The 12,424-nt window shown below is 53.2% G+C and overlaps 1 protein-coding gene across 1 annotated transcript in view; it reads right to left on the reverse strand.

Annotated features, from left to right (window-relative positions):
• Nucleotides 1-12,424, reverse strand: part of ADAMTS10 (ADAM metallopeptidase with thrombospondin type 1 motif, 10) — a 42,228-nt gene that overhangs the window by 29,301 nt on the left and 503 nt on the right. Inside the window, exons 2-3 of the mRNA XM_010002334.1 lie at nucleotides 6,365-6,729; nucleotides 1,118-1,277 (exon numbers count right to left, since the gene is read on the reverse strand). Coding sequence (XP_010000636.1) covers nucleotides 1,118-1,277; nucleotides 6,365-6,729 — 525 coding nt within the window. The remainder of the gene's footprint in view (nucleotides 1-1,117; nucleotides 1,278-6,364; nucleotides 6,730-12,424) is intronic.

Raw genomic sequence — 12,424 nt, forward strand, 5'->3', positions numbered from 1 at the left:
AGAGGGAGCAGTACCCTGTGTGCCTGCAACATTTTGGGTAGGTGGAGACACTTCCCAAGGGCTGGGGACTTCAGCTGGGCTGTGGGACACAGTCTGACTGCACAGGCAGGTGGGGAAAGCCCAGGGCAGGCCCGTGTGAGTCCTTTATGAACTCAAAGTCCAGTCAGTGTGGAAATGACTCAACGTGGACACAACCTTCAGTGCCTAAAACCCACAGACAAGTCTCTGATGAGCATGCACAAGCTATGATTGCTCAATACCTTTTAAATTGTCCAAATCTGGGAGGATTTTTCTTAAGAACAATAAGAGGCAGTGTTTTTCTCTTCTATTCCACGCTCTATTTACAAATTGAAAAGCCCTGCTGGGAAGAAGAGAGCACAAGAGCTTCCCAAAGACCAGGCCACCAGAAATCCTTAACATGGGTAAAACTAAATCCAGAAAGCTTTCTTGAATGCAGGAGATAAATTTGTTTTTTTGCCATATAGTGTGGATCTTCAAAGCCTGGTCTACCAGGCTGCACTGGGATGGAGTGAGCATGTGCTGGTGGGTCAGTAATCATAATCCTAGAATGGATTGGGGTTGGAAAGGACCTTAAAGATCATCTAGATCCAACCCCCTGCATGGGCAGGGACACCTCCCACCAGCCCAGGCTGCTCCAAGCCCCATCCAACCTGCCCTTCAACACTGCCAGGGATGGGGCAGCCACAGCTTCCCTGGGCAACCTGGGCCAGGCTCTCACCACCCTCACACTCCACAATTCCCTCCTCATGTCTCACCTCAATCTCCCTCTGCCACTTTTCATCCATCCCCCCTTGTCCTCTCCCTCCCTGCCCTTGTCCCAAGTCCCTCCCCAGCTTTCCTGGAGCCCCTTCAGGCCCTGGAAGCTGCTCTAAGGTCTCCCTGGAGCCTTCTCTTCTCCAGGCTGAACCCCCCAACTCTCCCAGCCTGTCTCCAGAGCAGAGCTGCTCCAGCCCTTGGATCATCTCTGTGGCCTCCTCTGGCCTCTCTCCAACAGCTCCATGTCCTTCTCACGTTGGGGGCTGCAGAACTGGACCCAGTGCTGCAGGTGGGGTCTCACAGGAGCAGAGCAGAGGGGGAAAGGTGGCAGGTTGGATACCTAGCACTCCACAGGCTGCGTCCATGTGCGGGTACTGGAGCGACGAGCGCTTGTAGACGACGTGGGGGCTGCCCCTGCCCTCGCCCCCCGCGCTGACGTTGGCGCCCGGGCTCAGGGGCTCAATGAAATATTCCTCCTCATCTGCCACAATCACCCCGTGCTGCAGAAGGAAAGAGACAGAAGGCAATCAAAGGGGTCGAGAGAGAACTGGGGGGACACACACACACCAGTGGCATCTCCTAATGAGCTCTGTGGGGATTAACCCCTGGGTTTCTGGGGAAGAAACTGGTGAGACTGGTGACACTGGTGAGAATGTGACAGAATCTGACTGAACTCAAGGAACCAGAGGAAACCAAGCCAGATGGTCCTGGATTCCTTGGGACATCTGTGTTCACTAAAGTGCTCTGGAAATCACCATCTTCCCTTGCAAAATTATGAATAAGTTGTTTCCTATTCCACCCACTCAGTCTAATTGAGAGCTGCTTGTGGGATCCTAAATTCCTCACCTGCAAGCAGCAGCACAGCTCAGTATGGAGGTCTTCCTCCTGTACCTCTCAGCCTTACCAAAGAACCTTCAAAAGCAGCTCAGGACCATTACCAGCAGCTGGAATACTTGGGCACAGAGCTGCAGGGAAGTGTAGGTGCTCAGAGGCTTTTGAGAAACACAAGGAACCTTTAAAATCTCAAGTCCAATTAGAAGTGAGGGAACCAGCAGGAGCCACAATCTTCCTCTGCAGCCTGAAACCTGGGTGGTGCTCAGTGGGCATCACTGGCCCCCTTGGTCAGATGATCTTATTTCTGCTCCTTTCCTTGCTTTTTTTCTTGTTCTCCCTTATTTTATTCTGTGACTGAATCTCAGCTGTGAGCCCAGACTTCAGTGGAGAGGAGGGGGCTGAGGGGGGGAATCTCATCAGTGCTTATTAAATATCTCCAGAGGGTGGCAGGAGGATGGGGCCAGACTCTGCTCAGGGGTGCCCAGGGACAGGACAAGGGGCACAAGCTGGAAAACAAGAGGTTCAACCTAAACATAAGGAAAAACTTCTTGACTCTGAGGATAACAGAGCCCTGGGACAGGCTGGGGAAGAGCCTCTCAGGGAGGAGGAGAACCTTTGGGGTGGGGGGAGCCTCTCATGGGTTGGGGAGAGACTTACAGGGAGCTAGGTTTGTTTAGCCTGGAGAAGAGGGGACCTTATCACCCTCTTCAGCTACCTGAAGGGAGGTTATGGTCAGCTGGGGTTGGGCTCTTTTTCCAGGCAACCAGCAACAAGACAAGAGGGCCTGGCCTGAAGCTGCTCCAAGGAAGGTTTAGGTTGGATATCAGGAAGCTCTTCCTCATGGAAGGGGTGATCAGACCTTAGGATGGGCTGCCCAGGGAAGTGGTGGAGGCTCCATCCCTGGAGGTGTCCAAGGAAAGGCTGGAGGTGGCACTTGGTGCCATGGGCTGGAGATGTGGGGGTGTTGGGTCATGGGCTGGACTGGGTGGTCTTAAAGGTCTTTTCCAGCCTGGGTGATTCTGTGACTTGGAGATGGAGGAGAGCCCCTTGGGGGTGGAGGGAAGCCTGACTGGGATGGACACTCCATGTGAGCTCTCTGCCCCTCTCCCTCCCTGCCACAACAGCTGAATCAGGGCAGTGTGTGCAGAGCAAAGTCCCCGTGCTGGGGGATTTCCTCCTGCCCCAGGCTATGCTGCTCTTGGCTCAGCTCCACCTTTCCCAACACAAGTGAGGTACTGTGAGGTGAGCCTGGCAAGGGCTCTGCTGGAAAGCCCAGTGTGCCCTGCACAGCCAGCTGGCTTGGTGGGACAGGGAGGAGGAGGTCAGCCCTGGTGTGGGGCAGAGCAGGAGGAGAGAGCGTGTCCTGCCCCCCAGTCCAAAAGCTGCTAGAAAAGGGCTGTTCTGATTTAAACCCAGAGCCTGTGTGGAGTGTGAGAGGCAGGAGGCTCTAGGTGTCCTCCAGCAGGGAAGCTGGGCTGGCACAGGAGCTTGGAACCTGCCCCATGGTTGACCCCAGTGACCCAGCCCTGAGGTCCAGGCAATGGATGTGACACAAGCCTGTGGAAAGGGGGTGGTGAGAGGCCCTGGGAGAGATCCCTGTGGTTTGTGGGGGAGCTAAACTGGATATCCTGCCTATGATTCACCCAGGTCATCTGCAGAGCAGGGCTGGTTTCTGCTGTCAGCTTATAACCAGCCCTGAGAAGAGCAGAGCCACATGCTGCAGCTCAGCTCCTCCACCTCCTCACGCAGGAGCAGCTCCAGGTCACCCTGAGCAGCAGGACCATCCTCCTGGCTCCCCCATTCCCTGCTCCTGCTGGCTCCAGGAGGCCTGCCCAGGTGAAAGCACAGCTTCAGCACAGACACCCAGGGCTGAAAACCTGGCCTTTCAGCTGCCCTTCGATGGGCTCTGACACAAGAGGGAAGAGTGGCACTTCTCTGCTGATGTTGCTTCCTCCTCGCTGTTATTTTTCTGATGGGAGGACCCAGGTCCTTGGGATCTTGTGCAGCTGAGGATGAAACATGGCTTTGCTAAAGACAGGGATTTCAGCTCCTGCCCAGGCTGAGACAAAGCTGCCTGGGCTGCTCCCTGCAGGCTCCAGCTGCTTTGTGCTTGGCCCTGCTGGCAGCTCATGGCTCTGAGTGTTTTGGGAAATGGACCATTTTGCCCTTTGCTTCCGACAACTTAAGCCTGGGTGACTCAAGCCTTGGTGACTTTCCCCACCACCCAGCCCAGGAGCTGCCACACTGCCTGCCTGCCCGGGCACTGGGGTGATGGTGTGTGTGGCTGGGAAGACAAGTGGATGTGAGTGTGCCCAGGTACTGGCAGCCCAACGCTGGGATGCTGGAAGGTGTGAGCTACGTCATGGGTGTTTGCAAACAAAGTGCTTTGCAGCAGCACACCTTGCAGACACAGACACTGCTCAGGGGTGTGGGAGTGTGAAGACAGGAGCAGGGCTGGGGGCTTGTTACTCATTTTCACAGCTTTGTTTTGGGCACTTCTGTGGATGCAACTGTCCCCTTCCCTCCTCCTCATGCACAGCTCACCCCGTGACCAGCACTGGTCCCAGCACACAGCCCCCTTGGCATCACCAGGGAGGCAGGGCTGCACAGATGTGGGTCAGCACATGCAGCCCCCCCCTTAGCATGTGTCAGCATGAACCTGCACCTTGAGATCTCAGCAGTGGAGACCCTCCCCTGCCCCCTGTGTCCCCTCCAAAGCGCACTGACAGCAGCCCTGAGGGAGGGCACCAGTGGATCACCTGTCACTGACGAACCACAGCTCTGCAGCACTTCCCTGCTGCCACCTCCAGCCTCTGCTCTGCCAGCTCAGAAGACTCCAGATTCCTCTCATCCAAATTCCTGACCCTACTGTCCTCACTACCCCAGAAGACCTCCTCTCCCCTCCTTGCTGTCCATAGCTCTGGAGGGCAGAAGGACAGAGTTCAGGAATCAGAGGCTGTTGGATGACCCTCCATCCCTCCTTCTGCCTGGCTGCAGTTTCCTCCAGACAGGTCCTGGTTTCTCTCCAGAGCTAAACAGCCTGTGGACTGAATTATCCCAGTACAAGGGCTGCTGGGGCCATTGCTTGCCCTGGACTTGCTGCCCTCTGAAGTGGGAAGGCAGTCCAAGACCCCTCTGAGCCAGCAGCATCCAGCTCCCCCTTCAGTGCTTTTGTGAACACCAGCAAATCATCTGGGACTTCAGCAGAGCTCCCATCTCTAAACAAAGGGCTAACTAGGGAACCAAGAGTTTATGCAGCTCTGATTTTTGGCCTTGAGATAGAAACATTAGACTTTATGATATAATGAGTCAGATTCTCATTTCTGTTAATAACCCACAGCACTGTTCTGGCAGTGTAATTTAGCAATAAATCAAATGTGAATTCATTCCCATTTGGAAGCTCTTCCCCACTGCCAGAACACTGCTCAGAGCTGAGACTGGAGCATAAATATGAATCTGGCCTACAGAGTCTTTTGCTGCATGTTACCCCTCCAAAGGAGCCATCATCCTTGGGATTCACTAGCAGGGTATGTTTGCTCCATCCCTCCATCTGGCAGGTTGAGAAACCTGCTTTGTGAGCCAGAAATACCAGAAAATCACAGAAAAATATGGATGGAAGTCCTTAGTCTATTCCCAGTGCTGGAAGACCTAATGAATCATACCTGGAGTATTTTTGAGAGGCATTTGTCTGGCCTGTTGCTAAAGATCTCCAACAATGCAGAGGCCACGTCCTCTCCAAGCAATCTAGTCCAGAGCTCAGCTTCTTTTAAAGACCATTTTAAGACCATTTTAAGACCATGATGTCTAACCCTAGATGTTAGGACATGCAAAATCCATCATTCCCACCCTCTCTGCTGCAGCCTTGCTGTTTTTGAGGAATGTTGCTTTGTCTCCTCTTGATGTTCTCTATTTCATACTGAAAAACTGACTGTTCCCGTTTTTCTCGCCCAAGTCCCATTTTTTAGCTCCTGAAATCTGGACAGAAATGACTGGGAACCCCAGGAATGTCTCAGCAATTGTAAGGACTTGAATGCACTTTGGATATTCCCAGTTGTGCTGTGAAATTCCTGCCCTCCTGCACTTCTTCCTCCCTAGCACATGCAAAACATCTTCTGCTGTTGCTCTTGGAAGGGGAGGCAAGAGTTGTGTGAGAGCCAGAGTAATGGTCTAGAGCCTGGATTATCCCATTCCAATTAGGATCAAGGGAAAAATCATCTGACTTTGGCAGAAACTGGACTACAAGTGAAACATGGATCAGGAACTCCATGGAATGTAATGAAGGGATGTGGCTTTAGAGTCATAGAGTCGTCAGGGTTGGAAGGGACCTCTGGAGATCATCTAGTCCAACCCCCCTGCCAGAGCAGGATCCCCTAGAGCAGGTCCCACAGGAACACATCCAGGTGGGGTGGGAATGTCTGCAGGGATGGAGACTCCACAGCCTCCCTGGGCAGCCTGTCCCAGGGCTCTGCCACCCTCAGAGTCAAGAAGTTTTCCCTCATGTTTAAGTTGGATCTCCTGTGCTCCAGTTTGTGTCCATTGCCCCTTGTCCTTCTTCACCCTCAGCTGATGCCAGGGTGCATCACACCAGCCTCACACCCACCCTGTGCCTTTCCCACCACCACGGACGCACCTGCTGGGGCCCAAACCATGTTGCCCTTTCCAGCAAAGCTCAAAAAGGCTGCAATCAGCTCTGCCTTACGGGCAGCTGGAGTTGTTAGCACTGCCCTTGGCTGGGCAGGCTCCAGGGACTCACCAGTCCATTGCAGTTGCTGATGGCAACCTTGGAGCTGAGGTGCTGGTCCTGCAGGTGGCCGGCATAGTGACAGTCCTCGTGGAAATCGTGCTGCCAGTCCATGCCATCCCTCTTCCAGTATTCAACAGTGAAGTGCTCAGCCAGCAGGTTGGAGTGCAGGGTGAGGTTGAGGAGGAACTGGGTTCGGTGGGCAGAGACTTTGTAGAAGACGTGCTGCTCGGAGGGCTGGTAGGGCAGGGAGCCCAGGCTGCGGCGGGGCCGCGGCTTCAGCTGCCTCCGCATGTCAAAGGTGAGGAAGTCCCCGTTTTGGTCCACTTGGATGGGGAATGCAATCTCATAGTGATCGAGGCTGGAGAGGAACTCCTCTGGAAAGGGAAAGCAAAGGCAGGAATGACATTCTGCAAAGGGAGCAAAACTGCCAGTGAGTTCAGCACGGAGCCTGAGCAGGGGGACTGGGTCCTGCTCTGCCCAGGCTGCAGGTCCCTGGGGTTCTCCCAAAGGCTTAGAGGCCACAGAGCCCTGGGGTGGCAACAGGCTTTGAGCCTATGGAGTGTAAACTTCTTCCTCTGCAGGTGATGGAGAGAAACAAACCAGTCCCGGGGGCTATTCAGGACACCCAAAGTCCAGCTCTGGACCTGGACTATCCCCATCCCTCCATCTCCACTGGGCAGAGGGACTCCAGGCTGTGCACACTCCCACTCTGCGGTTTGGAGGGTTATTTTAGCCTGGAGCTTTTCAGTACCAAAACTATCAATAAGGTGTCTTCAAAACCAGCCAGAACAAGCCTTGGGACAACACTGTCTCAGGAGAGGAGAGTCTCACTCAGGAACTCTGGGGTTCTTCAGAACATCTACTGCTGCACATGGACCTGCTAATTCTGCCTTGACAAGTCCCACAACAGCAGCACCACACCAGCCTCCTGATCACAGCCACCTTGGTGCAATACTGGGCATCCTCCCCAGAGGCACAATGTCCTTGCAAGGCAACTCTTGCAATCAAAAGAAGACCAGAGAGTCACCAGAATTCCCCATCTGTGCTGAGAGGGCAAGTCAGACATCCCAACTCCCCAGCCAAGTCTCTATCTATGACACCATCCTGCCTTCCCAGCTTGGTGCTCTGTATCCTATCAGCCTGGCTTAGCACCTTCTTGTGGGGCACTTGTGTTTTTCAGCCTGTCTTGTACCGCTTGTGCTCTGACAAGGTCACTGTCCAACCCATCTGCCTGCACTCACACAGGAACACAACACTTCTGGTTGTCACAGGAACTGGCACTTTGCAACCTCGACAGAAATTTCTCATTTCCCAAGCAAAATGTCCCAGGGACTGCCAGGCTGGATCTGACAGGAGCTGGAGCTGCCTCTGACAGCCCCAAGCACCAAAGCCTTCATGAGGAGATGTATAAAACCATGCACTGGGCAGCAGAGCTTCCCCCATCACAGTGTGTTCCCCTGAACCCCTCATGGCTGGAGGTTTGCTCATGGAGTGGGAGAAGATTTGCCCTCTTTTCACTCTGGAAGACTTTTCCTGTCCTTTTTGCATCCTATTTGTAGTTGTTTCCTAAGCAAACAGGAGGGGCCAGGCTGCTCCAGGGTGGCTGCAATTTGCCTGGCTCCACAGCACCCATCTTCAAAGCCTTCCCAGCCATCATAAATTTGGACTCCAAATTACACTCTTACCACATGGCAGCACTGGAAAGTTTCCTTTTCCTCTAGTGTGTTTTCCAGTGTGGGAGACTGACAGAGTGGTTTCCTTGGCCACTGGTAATGGGACTGTCCTTCCCACCAGCTGGGTTTAGGGGTTAGCTCCCATCCTTCCAAACCATAAGCACTTCTGGCACCTCTCCCTTGCCTTGACAAGCCAGAAATAATTATTACTTCTTTAACTTCCTGTGCTCCAGCTTCTCCTTCATCACAGCTCCTTGAGTGTGATGTGGCCAGGCAAACAAGAGTGACTATTTGCACTTCAGCAATGACCTCAGGCTTGGAAAAATTTGCCATCGGAAGTGCCTTGTTTTTCTTTTTCCCCTCTCTGCAGTCCACGTGGGCTTGCAAAATAGTGAATCAGAAGGAGGTTTGTGCATCCAGTGGCTAGAAAGGGCCTGGGACCCTGGGCTGAGTCTCTGATCCTGACCTGCAAGGAATCTGCAGGGGGAAAAAAACAAGTCCAGAGCTTGGGGGTGAGGTTGTGTGTGAGAACCTGCTTTGGCTGCAGTGCTCTGCAGCCTCTCAGGGGGGTCATGCTGGAAACTGAGGCACAGAAATAAAGATCTAAGATCTTAGAAATAAAGACCTCAGAGCAGTGCCCTGCATCACATGGACGTTTCAGGAAGTGATGTTCTAGGGTGGAGATGCCAGAAATGGGAAAATAATGAAGACAGACTTTCAACAGAAGGAAGAAACCAAGTGTCCTCATCCAGTGTTCCAGCTGGCTCCTTCCTCTCCCCTAAAAACATACAAGATTGGATTCCTAAGAAATGAGGATCTCTTTCAGTCCCTAACCCTGCTTCAGCAATGACCTCAGGCTTGGAAAAATTTGCCATCGGAAGTGCCTTGTTTTTCTTTTTCCCCTCTCTGCAGTCCACGTGGGCTTGCAAAATAATGAATCAGAAGGAGGTTTGTGCATCCAGTGGCTAGAAAGGGCCTGGGACCCTGGGCTGAGTCTCTGATCCTGACCTGCAAGGAATCTGCAGGGGGAAAAAAACAAGTCCAGAGCTTGGGGGTGAGGTTGTGTGTGAGAACCTGCTTTGGCTGCAGTGCTCTGCAGCCTCTCAGGGGGGTCATGCTGGAAACTGAGGCACAGAAATAAAGATCTAAGATCTTAGAAATAAAGACCTCAGAGCAGTGCCCTGCATCACATGGACGTTTCAGGAAGTGATGTTCTAGGGTGGAGATGCCAGAAATGGGAAAATAATGAAGACAGACTTTCAACAGAAGGAAGAAACCAAGTGTCCTCATCCAGTGTTCCAGCTGGCTCCTTCCTCTCCCCTAAAAACATACAAGATTGGATTCCTAAGAAATGAGGATCTCTTTCAGTCCCTAACCCTGTGTGCTCCACTCAGCATCACTGATGTTCCCTAATTTTCTCTGCCTCGGTCATGCTCCTCATGTTACAGACCATACCAGGAGCTCCCAACAACTCTGTTTGCCTCTTCCTTCCCTTCAGAAAAGCCACCACGTGCCCTCTGCCCCCTCAGCCACTTCACACTGTATTAATAGACCTTGCCTGGCAATGTGCAGTGCAGTGCCCCATGTGCTGGTGATAAGCAGCCTGGTGTTTCCAGAGAGCTGTCAAACTCCTTCTGCAAAGATGCTATAAAAAGCCTTTCTCCTGGAAAAACCTGCCCCATGGCTCTGCAGGACACTGGGCTCCCCTGAAGGACCACAAAGCTCCCAGGAGAAGGCACAGGAGAAAGCTGGGAAGCAGGAGGGATGGGTTGCAGGGAGAGGTGTTTGATGCACAGGGAGTACAGATCTGAGGGGGCAGGGATGGCAGGGAAAGGGCCCAGGGCAGGCAGAGGGGGAAGCTGGACAAAAAGAAGGTGCTAAAGGTGGAGGAGAGAGGTTTTTGCCCCCTCCTTGAATGCTCCCCTTTGCCTCTCTCATTACAGAGCTGCCTGAAGGCTGGAAAGGAAGCAGATGTCTGGTCTTGTCACTAGAGAAAAGAGGAGCTGCAGCTGCAGCCCAGACATGATCCCTAGGGGGGGACTGTGGAAAACACTGTGGGACCCCAGGAACCTCAGGCATTTTGGCATTGGTGCAGTCCCACTGTGTCCTTCAAGGGTTGGTTGGTTTACCTGTGAGCCAGGAGCAGAGAGGTCACCCTCACCTAATGCTCTACAAACTGGGATATCTAACAATCTGTCACTACAGTGAAACCAAAGGCTTGGCAGCCAATCCCCTCCTGATGAAAAACCATTCAGTGAGCACGTGCTGAGTCCTTGGTCAATCATTTCAGCTGCTGGTCCCTGCACTGTTAAAAACTGCAGCCTGAGTGTCTGTCACTCGTGTGACACTCGTCACATCTCTGCTGGATGGAAGGGGCCTTCAATCCTGGGCTGATCACCACACAGATAATTACACCTTATGATGATATCTTCATTTTTTCCTGTGTAAAACAAACAAACTGCTCTGCAGTTGTGCCTGTTGAAAACATTGGCCTTTATTTTCCCTGCCTCCAGCTGCTAAGAGGAGGTAACAGCCTTTCACCCTCTTCAAAGGGTGTTGTGAGGATTATGCACTTGTTACCTCAGCAGTGGTGACGAGAAGTGTTGAGTAACATCAACAGCCTGATGCCACCCACTGCGGATGCAGGGAGCCTAAAAAAGGACTCTGAGCCTAAAAAAGGACTCTGACAGCAAGAGGGGCCCAAGGGGCAGCCTGACCCTGGACAGGGACCAGGGAGGGAACAGGATTCAGTTCCCAGACTGGTGATCCCAGCAACACCACCAGCTGGGACTCATCCCCCAGGGGAAGGCAGCACCTAGGAGAGCACAAATGCTTTAACCATCATTTGGGTGAGCTTCTGGGTTTGGGCTGAGGTGTCATTAGCACACGGTGAGGGGACTGGTGGGTGAGGGGGGATCTGAGCTGCCGTGGGCAGAACTGAGAGGGTCTGGCAGCAAAGTGCTGGTCAGTGCATGGCTGCGCTGCAGATGGAGGGAGGTGTGAGCTGATGGGGATGGGAGGGCCAGAACAGCCACCCCAGGCACTGCCAGAGCCTTTGGTGGAAAGGACCAGAAACCTCTGTTTGCTTCAGAGTAAAATAAAAAACCCTGCCTGTGTAACCCTGAACGCTGCACAGTGCCTGCCCAGCACGCAGCTCTGTGCCTGCCGGCCCCTGTGTCACCCAGCACAAGCTGCAGCACAGCAGTGCCCACATTTAGCAGCAAGATGGTGCTCAGACCAGGCTTTTTGGTTGCTTCTGTTCCTCTTTCCAGTTCTGCTTCACAAGACAACCCGTAACTGCAGGCCCATGGTGCTGCACCACTCCACAGCCCAGGGACATCACTGGTCCTGCTGCACTTAACCTGGGCAACACCTGGTACTGCAGGATTGTGGCTGTGCAAGTGCTCTGCTGAGGTTTAAACACCTTGAATGTCTAACTCTGGAGTTTCTTCTTCCCTTTGGTGCCTGAGGGGAGTGTTCATATTGCCTCTTCAGGAATGGCCATAAAAGCAAATGAGTATTAAGCAATTTACCCACCCTGTGTTACCTGCCCGTGCTGTATTTGCACTCTAGGCAGGGTACAAGGCAGCCCCACCTCACTTTGAAGCTCCTTCACTCCTAACCTGGATGAAAATCATGTACAGAGGCACAAATTACCTACAGGAGCCCCACGTTCTGCTTTCCTTGCAGTCCCTTGTATTTAAACACAAGACCCCTAGACACAGCAGACACACCAGGCAGGTACAAAGTGCTCACCCTGAGCAGGTTTGAGCGTTTTCTAACGGCAACGCTTAGAGAAACGCATGTGCAAACTCCTCCAGCAGCACATGCCTGCCCAGGCTCAGCTCTGCAGAGTGTCTGCCAGCAGAGAGCTTGGTCCCTGCACTTGCAGAGGACTGCTCCCCAGGCCTGCTCCCTGCCCTGCTGGCTGCCTGCACACACACACAGCCTCCTCCCAACAAAGCCTCCATTCATCCCAGGATGCGCCGCTCCACCCCAGTGGAAGGGGAGCTTCCTCTGTCCTACCACATCTCCTTTGCTTTCTAAGCCTCTCCGTGCTCTCCTCTCACAACAGACCCTACAGCTCTGGATTCTGCAGAAAATCAGGGAGAGAAACATCCAAGAGCAAAACAACATCCTTTCATAGAACCACAGAATGGTTTGGGTTGGAAGGGACCTTAAACATCACCTAGATCCAACCCCCTGCACGGGCAGGGACACCTCCCACCAGCAACCACAGGTTGCTCCAAGCCCCATCCAACCTGCCCTTCAACACTGCCAGGGATGGGGCAGCCACAGCTTCCCTGGGCAACATGTTCCAGTGTCCTTTCCTTGTTCCCTTTCCTTGGAGGCCAAGGGAAAACACCTGCCCATTCAGCAGGGGAGCCTTGCTGCA

Source organism: Chaetura pelagica, unplaced genomic scaffold (assembly GCF_000747805.2).
Source record: "Chaetura pelagica isolate M959 unplaced genomic scaffold, ChaPel_1.0 scaffold58, whole genome shotgun sequence".
NCBI lineage: Eukaryota > Metazoa > Chordata > Aves > Apodiformes > Apodidae > Chaetura > Chaetura pelagica.